The 12,658-nt window shown below is 43.0% G+C and overlaps 1 protein-coding gene across 1 annotated transcript in view; it reads right to left on the reverse strand.

Annotated features, from left to right (window-relative positions):
* Brr2 (U5 small nuclear ribonucleoprotein l(3)72Ab) overlaps nt 1–12,658 on the reverse strand; it is a 71,361-nt gene that overhangs the window by 55,994 nt on the left and 2,709 nt on the right. Inside the window, 12 exon segments of the mRNA XM_074108312.1 lie at nt 193–214; nt 799–905; nt 2,526–2,662; nt 4,443–4,587; nt 5,093–5,310; nt 5,893–6,021; nt 7,313–7,493; nt 8,367–8,497; nt 9,106–9,214; nt 9,692–9,832; nt 10,895–11,011; nt 12,091–12,218. Of these exon segments, the coding sequence (XP_073964413.1) occupies nt 193–214; nt 799–905; nt 2,526–2,662; nt 4,443–4,587; nt 5,093–5,310; nt 5,893–6,021; nt 7,313–7,493; nt 8,367–8,497; nt 9,106–9,214; nt 9,692–9,832; nt 10,895–11,011; nt 12,091–12,218 (1,565 nt within the window).

Raw genomic sequence — 12,658 nt, forward strand, 5'->3', positions numbered from 1 at the left:
AAATGACTTACAGAATAAAGAATACCCTATACTACAAACCAATCGCTGCTATGCGATACATACTCACAGCCTTATTTATAAAAAGTTAGAGCCTCCTTGAAGGCTCCTTGAAGGCCCGATGCTAAAAAACATGATTCATAAACGTCTGTTAGCGCTAATCAGTCGATCAAGGCTCTGCTAAAGTTAGAGGACCGCAGACCCTTCCTTTATCTCCCTGCTAAGTCACAAAATGGCCGCCACAAGTTTGAACAGCTGACTTTGACAAGAGCAAAAAACCATACCGAAGATATTTTAGTGAAGGGAGGGTTACGCAAAGATTAAAAGAAAAACAGGAAAAAATATTTTCAGAATTTGTATTAAAAATCTCTAAATTAGGTATTTATTACTGCCACTTAACTAACGATAAATATGAAACAAAAATAAAATTAGGATGATTAACATAATTACGGCTTTTTGCACTTAGGTACAACATAAACATGCGGATCGGAAATGGCGGGAAAACAAACATCTCGCTCTTTTTTTCCTGCAGCTGTCAATTTTTTTTTTAATATCGGTGAGGCAAATTTTTGTCTTTGATTTATCAAGATGGCCAACATGACGCGTCTAATCCGTCTTTCAGCAGCTCAACAACTAGCAGACTGCTAGCAAGCGTTTATGAATCATACTTCTTGACAACCGTCTAACAAGCTTAATCAGTCTGCTAGGTAACAGACCGATCAAACCTCAATTAAGGATTTTTTATGAATAAGGCTGTAAGTCTTTATATCGGTGTAATATGAATAAACCTGAAGTGCTTACCTGAAGGAGTTGTCGAAGTAGAAGAGGCCATGTTCAGGCTTGACCCTCAAGAAGGCAGCCACGTCCGTGTAATTCGGCAACGTGGCCGACAGACCGACAAGACGGACCTGGGGGAGAATAAAAATAAATCTAATGTTACTATCCCAAGCGCCAATCTCCTTCTAGCATCTCCTTCTACCTCATCCAAGATCTACTCCAAATCCTTTTCTGTGCATGCGGCTAGGTTGTGGAATCGGTTGCGATCACCGTCCGACAATCCTCCTCCGTATAATCGTTCAGGGAGACATTGAAGATGTGGCTCACACTATAGTGCCTTGATTATTTAGTAGTAATTATTTTATGTATTTTATGTAAATGTGTGTATTTATATATTTTGTTTTATATTTAGTTATAGATATATTGATGTTATATATATGTGTATTTGAGGTTTACACATGCATTTATATTTAAAGTAAAAGTAAAAAGTAAAAAAGGTTTATATAAAGGTTATAAATCGTTTACAGTTTCATATCTTAGTTAGTTTAGTCATGAAATTTGGTATGTAGGTAGCTGGACGTCTGGAATAACACATAGCCTACTTTTTATTCCGATATTTCCATGGGATAGGGATAAAATCTCGAAACAACAACAACAACAACAACAACAACAACCGCTGGGCTGGGCAGTCATGAAATTTGGCCATGATTGATTTTAATGCAACATCAATGAAAACAACGATTTAATTTTCGGGAATTCGGGATTTTTTTTTAAATCCCGGAATTTCAATTCAGCTGCTGAACCTAATGATTTACGTGTGCGAAACAGCGGGTAAACACTAGTTTAAATAATAATAATAATTACGCAATGGTAAAGGGGTGGGCACGAGATGGACATATGACCTGGTTAAAGCCGCGGGTTCACGGTGGATGCATGCCGCTTCCAACCGAAGCAACTGGAAGTCTATGGGGGAGGCATATGTCCAACAGTGGACGTCCTACGGCTGAGATGATGATGAAAGAAGTGCATCAACTTATTCTAGTAACCTCGTTGCCATGGTTTCCCTTGGAGTCCAAGGCTTGGACAACTGTTTAAAACCGTGACTTTCTTTATCTTTTCTGTGGTTAAAATTCATCTGGCACACATTTTGTCGTAGTTATAAGCACAATATTTTATGAACTATTCTCAAGCACATCAGTAGCATATAAATTATAAGTTTTTCAACTGACTTTTTAAATATAAAATTTCAAAACTAACAACAAGTGAATAAAAGCAGGGACCTGATGTCTAACTTCTACGGAACTAAAGTCTTAAAATAACCAAACATAATTTGATTGCTTAGTAGCGACATCTCTTGTCTGGGTGAGCCGTTAGTTCCGAAAGAATGTAACGTCTCTCGATGAGAGCGAAACATAGATGTCGCTAGTGCTGCTGCGTAAGTAGCGTAGTAGAAATAAGCAACCTGAGATATGGGTGCATAGGAGAAATTCGTGTCTGTACTCCTGTCCAGTTACCACTTGTGTAGGGGTATGGCACGCAGCACGGAATGCTGTGGACCTGGGTTCGATTCCCGGCTCTGGTCTCTTTTTCTGGTTTTTCTTTGCATGCATGTCTCAGTTCTCGATATTTTTTATATGCTTATTCCAATAATGTATAGAAACCAATTTTTTTTCAGACTTTAACAAGAGTTAATGCATTATACCCATGTACGAGTGTGTGTGTTGTGTAATGTACAAGTAATTGTCAATCACCTCCTCCTGCGTCTGCTCCACAGTCCTGAGGGTCCTGGCGACCAGCGCCTCCAGCACGGGGCCGCGCTCGTCATGCAGCAAGTGCACCTCGTCTATGATGATCAGACGCACCAGGTTCGTGAACGAGCGCTCGCCACCTGGACGGACATTAACAGGTATCATAAAAGTGTACGAAGGTACAAATACAACATGAGATACAGAAGAAGTGAGACTGAGAGAGAGAGAGAGCGCGCGCGAGAGAGAGATTTACACTTATTTGATACACAGGAATAAGTACAGATTGAATTTCAAAAAATCCTCTCTTATTTCGAGTTTACGTCTTAAAAACAATACATGTGAAAAAAAACAGCTTTCTAGCTCCGAACGTATAAGCTGGGCGTTAATGAGTCCGCGAGTCAGGTCTTCTCTATTTATACATATACTATATTGTATTGCAATCCAATTTATGAATAGTGTAAACAAAGACGCCATTAACCCGACCACAGACATTAAGCGATGTGAAGCCTTGAACATAACACAAAATAATTAATCTGTTCAGTAAGTCGATTACTTTATTACGGCCTTTAGCAACCCTTGAATACAAAATGATTTATTTGGATAAGGATTAATATAGAGGTATATAACATGGTTTGATTTTGGTCGGCATTTCTATTAACTTTAAATATGTAAAGAAATAATTATAGTGACATAACTACAACCAGTAGTGACATAAGTCCAACGACATATGACATCACTTTTTTTTTTATAGATATTGATATATTCACAAACAATGTAGAACATGTTTTTGTTCTATCATCAGTAAATTCCGCAGCGCATGCGATGATAGACATTTTATGGTTGTTTTTTTTACACCTTGAGTTACATTATTAAAGTTTTAGTAGGGATCTCTAATTTTCCTATTAATAAATATATCCTAAGTTACTTTGGGATAATGTAGCAATTTAATGGTGAAGGTTTTTATAAATCGATTCAGTACTTTTTGAGTTTATCCACCTAACGCCTTTTTTGTTTTATAAACATGAAACTTTGTCATTTCTGAGAGAGTTTAATGTCAAATTACTGATAAATCCTTTATAAAGGACTTCGGGCGTTAGGAGGTTATGGGAATCAAACATCCAAAAACACAAAAATTCAAACATACAAATCTTTCCTCTTAAATAATCCTACTAATATTATAAATGTGAAAGTTTGTGAGTGAGTGAGTGAGTGAGAGAGTGAGTATGTTGTTACTTCTTCACGCTAAAACGGCTGGACGGATTTGGATGACTTTTGGCAAAAAGTTAGTTTATAACCTGTATACATAGGATACTGTTTATCCCGATATTCCGCTGGGCTTAGGGTCATACAATTTGGTATGTAGGTAGCTCGAAGTATGGAATAACACATAGGCTACTTTTTATCCCGATATTCCCACGGGATAGGGATAAAATTTCGAAATAACAACCGCTGGGTTTAGAGTCATGAAATTTGGCACGAGTGTTTTATTTTAACGTCACTGAAAACCACGATGTAATTTTTGGGAATTCCCACGAGAATTTAATAAAATCCCGGAATTTCAATTTAACTGCTGTTAATGATTTACGCGTGCGAAGCCGCGGGTAAACGCTAGTATTAGTATAGATACAGATATTAGAATAAATGTATACTCAGCCGCACAAAATTTGGCCCACTACATACAAAATTACCTATTACTAAATACATTACGGTTGACTGGCAGAGATCCCTGCACGGATAAGTCCGCCTTTGTACTTAACACAACTTTTATTTATGTAACCTTTTTGTTTTTCCTTTTTGTACAATAAAGAGTATAAACAAACTAACAAACAAACAAACATTTGAGGGCTAGACTTTTAGCCGCTCAGTATAAATTGAAATCCAGCTGGGTTAGCTGACTCTTCGACGTCGCACAACACTCACCCTTCCTGGTGATGATATCCCACTTCTCCGGAGTGCACACGATCAGCTGCGTGGCTTCAATCTGTGCACGCGTCAGCTGGTGGTCACCGGTCAGCTCAGACACTTTCATATTGTACGGCGCCAGACGCTTGCTGAAGCTTCCGACCTGTGATTGTATAAAAACAATTAAAAGGTAGGTAGGTAAATATATGGAAGTGAAAAGGGTATCTTTAAATTATCTCTGAACATTTCAGCTTTTAAATTTTGCTTCTAGTAAATGTCGATTTCGGGCAAATGATCTAACCCAGGGTTTCTCAAACTTTCGGCTCCACGTACCCCTGTTAAAGTTTCCAGGTGACAGCGAACCCCTTACTAATTAAATCCCCCCCCCCCCTCCTCTAACCTCCCAAAGAAAACAATAAAATTGACTGTTGAACGACGAAATCAGTCGCGCGCGCGCCACCATGTGTGCCGCCAGTGCCTGCCAGTCATCCGCGAACCCCCTGCCGTCGAATGGCGAACCCCTAGGGGTTCGCGTACCCCACTTTGCGAAACCCTGATCTAACCAGTCGAAATTAAAATTTAGAAATTATTCGTTAAGAAATAAGATAGGAAATCGATAGATGAGAAGTCACTATGACAGCTTACAAAGTGTCACGAACTAGTCTTACCATCTCCTGCACCAGCGACCTCATCGGAGCGACATATATCATCTTGAAGTCCCCCGCGTTGACGGTTCCGTCGTCGTTGACGTGTTTCCCCACCTCTCGCAGTATACAGAGCAGCGCCACGTTAGTCTTGCCCGCGCCGGTGGGGGCGCACACTAACAGGTTCTCGTCGGATTCGAGCGCAGCTTTCGATATGCGACTCTGTTGGGGAAGATATAGGAGTTCAATTTAATGTCTGTTTAGGGTTCCGTGGCCAAAATGGCAAAAACGGGACCCTAATAGTTTCACCATGTCTGTCTGTCTGTCCGTCCGTTCGCGGCTTTGCTCATAGATTATCAGTGCTAGAAAGCTGTAACCTGAGCGTGCTGGCCGATCGGTGGAAACTTCTAAACGTGTGCCAAATTTCACAAGTGTAGGTCCGTAGATAAGCATTTTGTAACTCTAAAAAGCCGTGGTGGCCTAGTGGTTTGACCTATCGCCTCTCAAGCAGAGGGTCGTGGGTTCAAACCCCGGCTCGCACCTCTGAGTTTTTCGAAATTCATGTGCGGAAATAGATTTGAAATTTACCACGAGCTTTGCGGTGAAGGAAAACATCGTGAGGAAACCTGCACAAATCTGCGAAGCAATTCAATGGTGTGTGTGAAGTTCCCAATCCGCACTGGGCCCGCGTGGGAACTATGGCCCAAGCCCTCTCGCTCTGAGAGGAGGCCTGTGCCCAGCAGTGGCACGTATATAGGCTGGGATGATGAACTCTAGAAAATTAGCACAATTCTCCTTTTTTGGGTATTTCTAGATACCTGTATCCTGGTTGAGAGACTTGAACCCCTCGAAGGCGGGCTGGACGTATTTGGGCAGCTTGTCCACGGGCAGCAGCGTCTCGCCCTCGTCGAACGGCTTCGGCTTCAACGCCGGCACGTGCACTTCCTCGTAACCTGAACAGAAAAAGGGTTGGCTATATCAGTACCCTTCCGTTAGACCGAAGAAGTTTCAACCTAATGTCATCAGCCCTACAATCACAAAGCCAAATATTTATTAACCCCCGACGAAAAAAGAGGGGTGTTATAAGTTTGACCGCTATGTGCGTCTGTGTCTTGTCTGTCTGTCTGTGGCACCGTAGCTCTTAAACGGGTGGACCGATTTGGATGCGGTTTTTTTTAATTGAAAGCAGGTTTTCTAGCGATGGTTCTTAGACATGTTTTATCAAAATCGGTTCAGCCGTTTTTGAGATATTGAACTTTGAAGTGACAAAGTCGGGGGTTTTCCAACTGGTTGTTGGTTAGGTTATTTGTCCTATATTCATTGGTCCTAATATTACTATCCCGAAGTTTCACAATGCCTAAGAAGCTAATCCATCCGATCCGCCTGGTGATGAGGGACAAGTTCGGGTGCCGCTGCTAGAAGAGAAAGCTAGCTGCCGGCTGCAACTGGCGACGCTTGTTGATCATAAAATGAGCGCCCGCCTCGAACACCAGCTCGTCCATCCTGCGGGACCCACTGCTGGGCACTCTGGGTAGAAAGAAGCTGGCTGACCTTTCCGCTGCTTCCTAAAAGACCCTGGCGGCAGCTGGCAGCGCTTGTTGGCCGTGATGTGAGCGCCGTCCCGAACACAACCCCTCCAGCTGTATTCTGCTGGCCTCTCCGGCACAGGGTCCCTCAATACGCCCCAAGATGGAAGTTGGTCCCTGCGCCCCCTAAATGATATAGGGCGCACTTAGGGGGAGGCAACGTGTAATTAGGTTCTGGAGTCCTCGCCTTCCTCCGCTGTGCCGCCACGTACTGTCATGTCATGTCAAGTCAGTCATGCCCGTCTCGTCTGTGGGTACAATGAAGCTGGCTGAAATTCGCTTGGTCATAAAATGAACGCCCGCCGCGAACACCAGCTCGTCTATCCTGCGGGACTGCCGCCACGCCGTGTCCGGTCATGCTATGCCAGTCATGTCCCGTCTCACCTGTGGGTACAAAGACGTTGGCTGACCTTTCCGCTGCTTCCTGAAAGACCCTGGTAGCAGCCGGCAGCGCTTGTTGGTCATGAAGTGACCGCCCGTCGCGAATACAAACTCCTCCAGCAGTATTCTGCTGGCCTCACCGGCATGGGGTCCCTCAATGCGCCCCCTAGATAATATAGGGCGCACCGGGGGGGCGGCAACGCCCTGTTTTGTCATGTCAGTCGACATAAGTCAGTCAAGTCCTGCGTTGTCTGTGGGTACAAGGACGTTGGCTGACCTTTCCGCTGCTTCCTGAAAGACCCTGGTGGCAGCTGGCAGCGCTTGTTGGCCATAAAGTGGGCCCCCGCAGCGAACACCAGTTCTTCCAGCTGTAGCATTTTCCGCGAGCCGGCGGCCTGCCCGCCGCCCATGGCGTCAGACTTGTGGCGTTTACGCGGCGCCTCCGACTGCTGGCCACTCTGGAGTACAAATAATAATTATATTCAACGTTGCATTATAAACAGCGCCAAATTTCGTGACTGTATACGCAGTGGATTAGATTTGTAGATTCCATGAAAATATATGGACATGGCCTACCAATCCCTACAAGCTATATTTAATACAAAAAAACAGCAATAGATGGCACTACTATTAACATTTGTAAATTATAAAATGTGAATAAGCCGAATTAAGTAGAAATATTAAGATTAAAATAAAGACTAGCATATTTTATAAACACAACTTCACATCAACCTTAATTTAAATCCTTAATTTGAAGATAAGATACACCATAAAAAGAATAAATTGAGAATACGAAAGTATAGGCTACATGTGGCTACATTTCAGATATGAGGCTTTCGTAGTGTTTTGCAATTGTGACGCTAGATGGCGAATAACCGGAATGCGCTTGCTGGGCTTGCCCCGCGCTTGCACACATTCGTCGAAACTATTAGAGAGAAACATGCCATTCGCTTCTAACGACATACATAAGACAGAGACATCATGCGTATCTCTAGTCGTCTAGGCTCAGTTGGTGAGCTTGTTGGTTGTTGTCAGTGTACCGTATACTTAGTGTCTCACTAGATGGCAATACGTATCGTGTTATTTGTGTTCAAACTGGTGCCATCTATTGGAAAATCGAAGGAAAGAAAAATAGCCAGTTGAATAGCCAGTATTAGGGTGATACCATTTGCTTGTACTAGGTGGTGTCTCTGTTATATTATCTACTCTGTGATATGGATAACACCAGCATACACCGACACACACACAGAGGAAGAGACTAATTTCATCAGTCATAATAATTACTAGGAAACTCCTATTTCGAACTAGAGTCAGAACAAAACAAAACACACCTCGTCATCTCCCTTCCCTGTCTCCAACTGCGCCAGTATCTTCTGCAGATGGGGCTGACGACTCATCTCCTCTCGCAGCGCCGTGCGCTCGCTCTCAGACTGGGACGACGCTAGTTTGGTGCAATACAGGACTGAAAGAGACAAAAAATGGATTAGAAGACGGGTCACGCATTAGAAAACAAAGTACGACTGCTGGCATACGTAGTCAAGGCTTAGATTGTCAAACACTCTCTGGAAGTAACCTTTCTCAAATATACACTTTTCCGATGTGTGCACTTCTCAAAAAGAAAGTGTACGTTTTCTCAAAATGCCATCTTTAAATCGCACATTTCGAACTCTTCTGTCTTTTCCAAAATACAGGTTGGAAAAAATTTATCGATCCTAGAGGGAAACTAAACTGCCTAAAATCCCCATTTAGCTCATAAATCATTTGGCGCTAAATCTTTGAATGCAGTTTTGTATCTTTTTAAAAATAAAATATTTCCTTTATGTAAAACGAGCTAACTAAAGGAGATGAGGCAGATACCTTCCGGGCAGGGCCCCATAATTTTTTTTCACCCTGTATATCAGAGATATTCAAAGCTGAATTTTAAGGAAAATACCATCTCTTCATTCTATCCTCTCATTCTGAGAGGAGGCCTATGCCCAGCAGTGGTATGAAGGCTGGGATGATAATGATGAGACCATCCCTAAAGAGGTTCTTTCAAGACGGTAATTTTGGTTAAAACTTATCACTCACCCGTATATCTGTATTTGGTCAGTATCTTGACGAACTCGAAGCAATCGTAGCCCAGCATGAGAACTAGTCTGTTCTCGAGATCTCTGTCGTCCGCTGCGTCGTTAAGCGCCTGAAGAAAACAAGCATTTGACGTCATAGACCGAAAGTGGGCAGTGGAGGTTAAATGTGGGCACGTTTAGATTAATCTGTGAAAGTGTGGGCAAATGTGGGAAGGTGTGGGCAAGTGTGGGCATTTGAGCACCTCTCTGGACTTGGACTACCACAGCGTCGAGTAAATGACTTAGTTCTCGACAGCACAGCCACGGGAAATAGTGGCTTCATTTTATGGATACTATTCTCACTTCATTGTTTCTTGAGGATTTTCCAAATCCATGGTAGATTGTTTGACATTCAAAAAGTGCTTGTTATAAGCCTAAATTGAATAAAGATATTTTGAATTTGACGTTAGCGCCTGCTGTTGGGAGTCTGTCTTAGGTTTTCACTAACAACAGGACAAAAGTGGGCCATCGTCGCACTTTATCGGATAGCATATGCTACGTGAGGAAGTGTGGGCAAGTGTGGGCAAAGTGGGCAAGTGTGGGCTTACCTTGAGCACCTCGCTGGACTTAGCCTGAGAGAGCATGGCGTCAGGAAAGTGTCGCGACAGCCGCCTCTGCAGCCAGTACGCGTCTATATCCATCGGATGGATGACGGTGTCGCGACGTTTCTGCGACTGCTCCTCGGACAGCTACGGACAATCAGACACAAATAAGAACAATTCAGCAACCACAAAATAAGTTTTTGGTATAAATTTCATTTTTAATACAAGCTTTTTTTGATGACCGTACTTTTTGTTGACTGAACTTGTATTGTCACCCAAACTACATTTGCATTGGTAAAATTTCTAGCCGATGGCATTAACTGTTGAAAAGTTTTGTCCTGTGGCGACAATCCTGGCCAGACTACCAAGGTGTCACGCAATTTACGCAAGTTACAACTACTGGAAGCTGGTTACAGATCGACAGACAGACACAGACAGACAACGGGACAGGTGAAACTAAATAAAAGCTTCTAACAACAATAATTCGTGGTAAAAAAAAGCCGTGGTGGCCGAGTGGTTCTCCGCTCGCATCTCTGTGTTTTTCGAAATTCATGTACGAAATTACATTTGAAATTCACCACGAGCTTTACGGTTAAGGAAAACATCGTGAGGAAACCTGCACAAACCTTCGAAGCAATTCAATGGTGTGTGTCAAGTGCCCGCGTGGGAACTACTGCCCAAGCCCTCTCATTCTGAGAGGAGGCCTGTGCCAAGCAGTGGGACGTGTATAGGCTGGGATGATGAACAACAATAATGCACAACAGTGTCTGCGTAATTTGCATTTGCAGGTTTTAATTTTACGCTTCTTTGTGACTCAATCGCGCCTAAAGGCTGCGCGGATGTGGATAAAACGTTGCATATAACAATAGATGGAGGATCTGAAGTGCGGTCGACCTAAATATTTCATAAACAAATATTATTAAGTGGTTAACCACTTGAAATATAAACGGAGGGGCTATTACGGAATTCGAAAATCGAAGTTCGTATCGTGCCGTCCCTCTCACTCTCGTTTAAAATAATATAAGCGTCAACGGGACGGCAAGATAGCCACAGTTGAAAATACACATTGACACATAGATGCACAGAAAAACCAGAAAGAGACCTGCGCTGAGAATCAAATCCAGGTCCTCAGCATTCCGTGCTGCGTGCTATACCGCTACACCATCACTGGACAGTAGTACAGACACAATTTTTTTTTCTCCTACTCACATTGGCGTGGATAGCATTCCGGCGTCCCTCGCCGTCGCTGTCCTCCTCTGCGCTGCTTTCCTTCTCTTTCTCATTGTCCGAGCCCTCGTCACCATCTTCTCTCTCTTCCTCACGCACCTGCACACAAAGTTTCCCCTCCGTAAAATGAAATACAACAGTAAAAATAGTAGTTTGAACAACAAGAGCATGAAACGAGCAGTGGCGTAGCTATCATATGGCCAGGTGGTGCAGTGCACTAGGGCCCCGGAGCTCAGGGGGCCTGTAACCTTAGCTTTGTAAAAAGAGGAGCATAAAAGAAAAAGAATCTTGTGAGCAGGGTCGAGCCATTTTTCAAAATGTTTTTGAAGGCCAATATAAGTTCAAGCTATGTGGAAAGAGGGGGTGAGGGCCCGATTCTTTCTCTATGCACCGGGGACCCTTGTCTACCTAGATACGCCACTAAAAACGAGCCATAACAACTGAGACGTTCACGTTACGGCGAGGGTTGATAGACACGTCGAACATGCAGGCTACCTAGGTTGCAACCCCCCAAATAAAACCCTCGACCTTAATGTGCTTGACATGAAGCCCAAGGTCGGTAAATGAGTCAGTGCCCGTACTGATGGTGCTGCGCGCGCTCCTGCTGCAGGACCACACGCACACGCACGTTGCGGCGCATGCTGCGGGAGGGGGAGGGCGGCGCTACCAAGAGCACAGCCTAAGGTATCGCCAATATTTGGAACAATTATAATTTTCATTTAGAAATATAAAATTTTACTCGCAAATGTGATGAAAAACATTGTATGTCGCACAGGCGGTACTAGAATTACGAACATCGACCATTAAAGCCCTCAGTCTTCGATTTCGGGCTTCTAATAGACTCTCGTTCGTAATTCCTTATTTACCGCCCTTAAGACACAATGTACTATTTCACTTTCATAATTACACCTCTCAAACGATGGTCATCTTTTTAATCTCCTCAACTTCATCCTGAAAAAAACCTATATTTCTGATTTACAGATGGTGAATGCGATTGTGAAACTTCAGCGCGTTAGAGAATACGACCTCTGGGCGGCTACTACGAAACTTTAAAATCGAAGTTCGTATCGTACCGTCCCTCTCATTCTCGTATTAAACAATATAAGCGTCAGCGGGACGGCAAGATACGAAATTCGAATTCAGCACTTAGTAGTACAGGGTCTGGCCTCAGTTCTTACCTCTCCGAAGGCATCCTCGTCATCCTCCTCGGAGGACTCCTCGAACTGCACGTTGATGCCATATGTCTCGTCGATCTCGGTGTTGCCCTCTGTCGGCGAGCTGATGTTGAAGTCTGTTATTTTCTTGCCTGAAAGTTTTCGGTGTCATTAGTAAAGTTTGTGTGAAAAATAATCAATATTAAGACATACTTGTTTTGGGCAAAATTTAATCATGATTTTGATTTAAAAATAAATAATCTGAGGCCGTATATTGCCTAACGTTTCTGACGCTCGCAATCGCAATCAATCGCAATCAAAATCGCCTCGGATCAGCCACCTTTGGAGTGTAGCTAGTTGCCATGGTAACGTGTCCCGGATCACTTCATAAAAATATGATTTTATGGGATACAAATCCACTAAAAGTTAAGATTTGTGACAGTTTTAAGGCAATTCCTTCATGACTCATCTCCTAAGTATGCTTTTAGTATCGTTCACCTTTACTTGCCCGAAGTTCACTTGCCACACCAACGTTTGCCATAAAATATATAGAACCATGCTGTTTTCAGGTTTTTTTTTTAAATGTCATCAT

This window comes from Choristoneura fumiferana, chromosome 26 (genome assembly GCF_025370935.1).
Source record: "Choristoneura fumiferana chromosome 26, NRCan_CFum_1, whole genome shotgun sequence".
NCBI lineage: Eukaryota > Metazoa > Arthropoda > Insecta > Lepidoptera > Tortricidae > Choristoneura > Choristoneura fumiferana.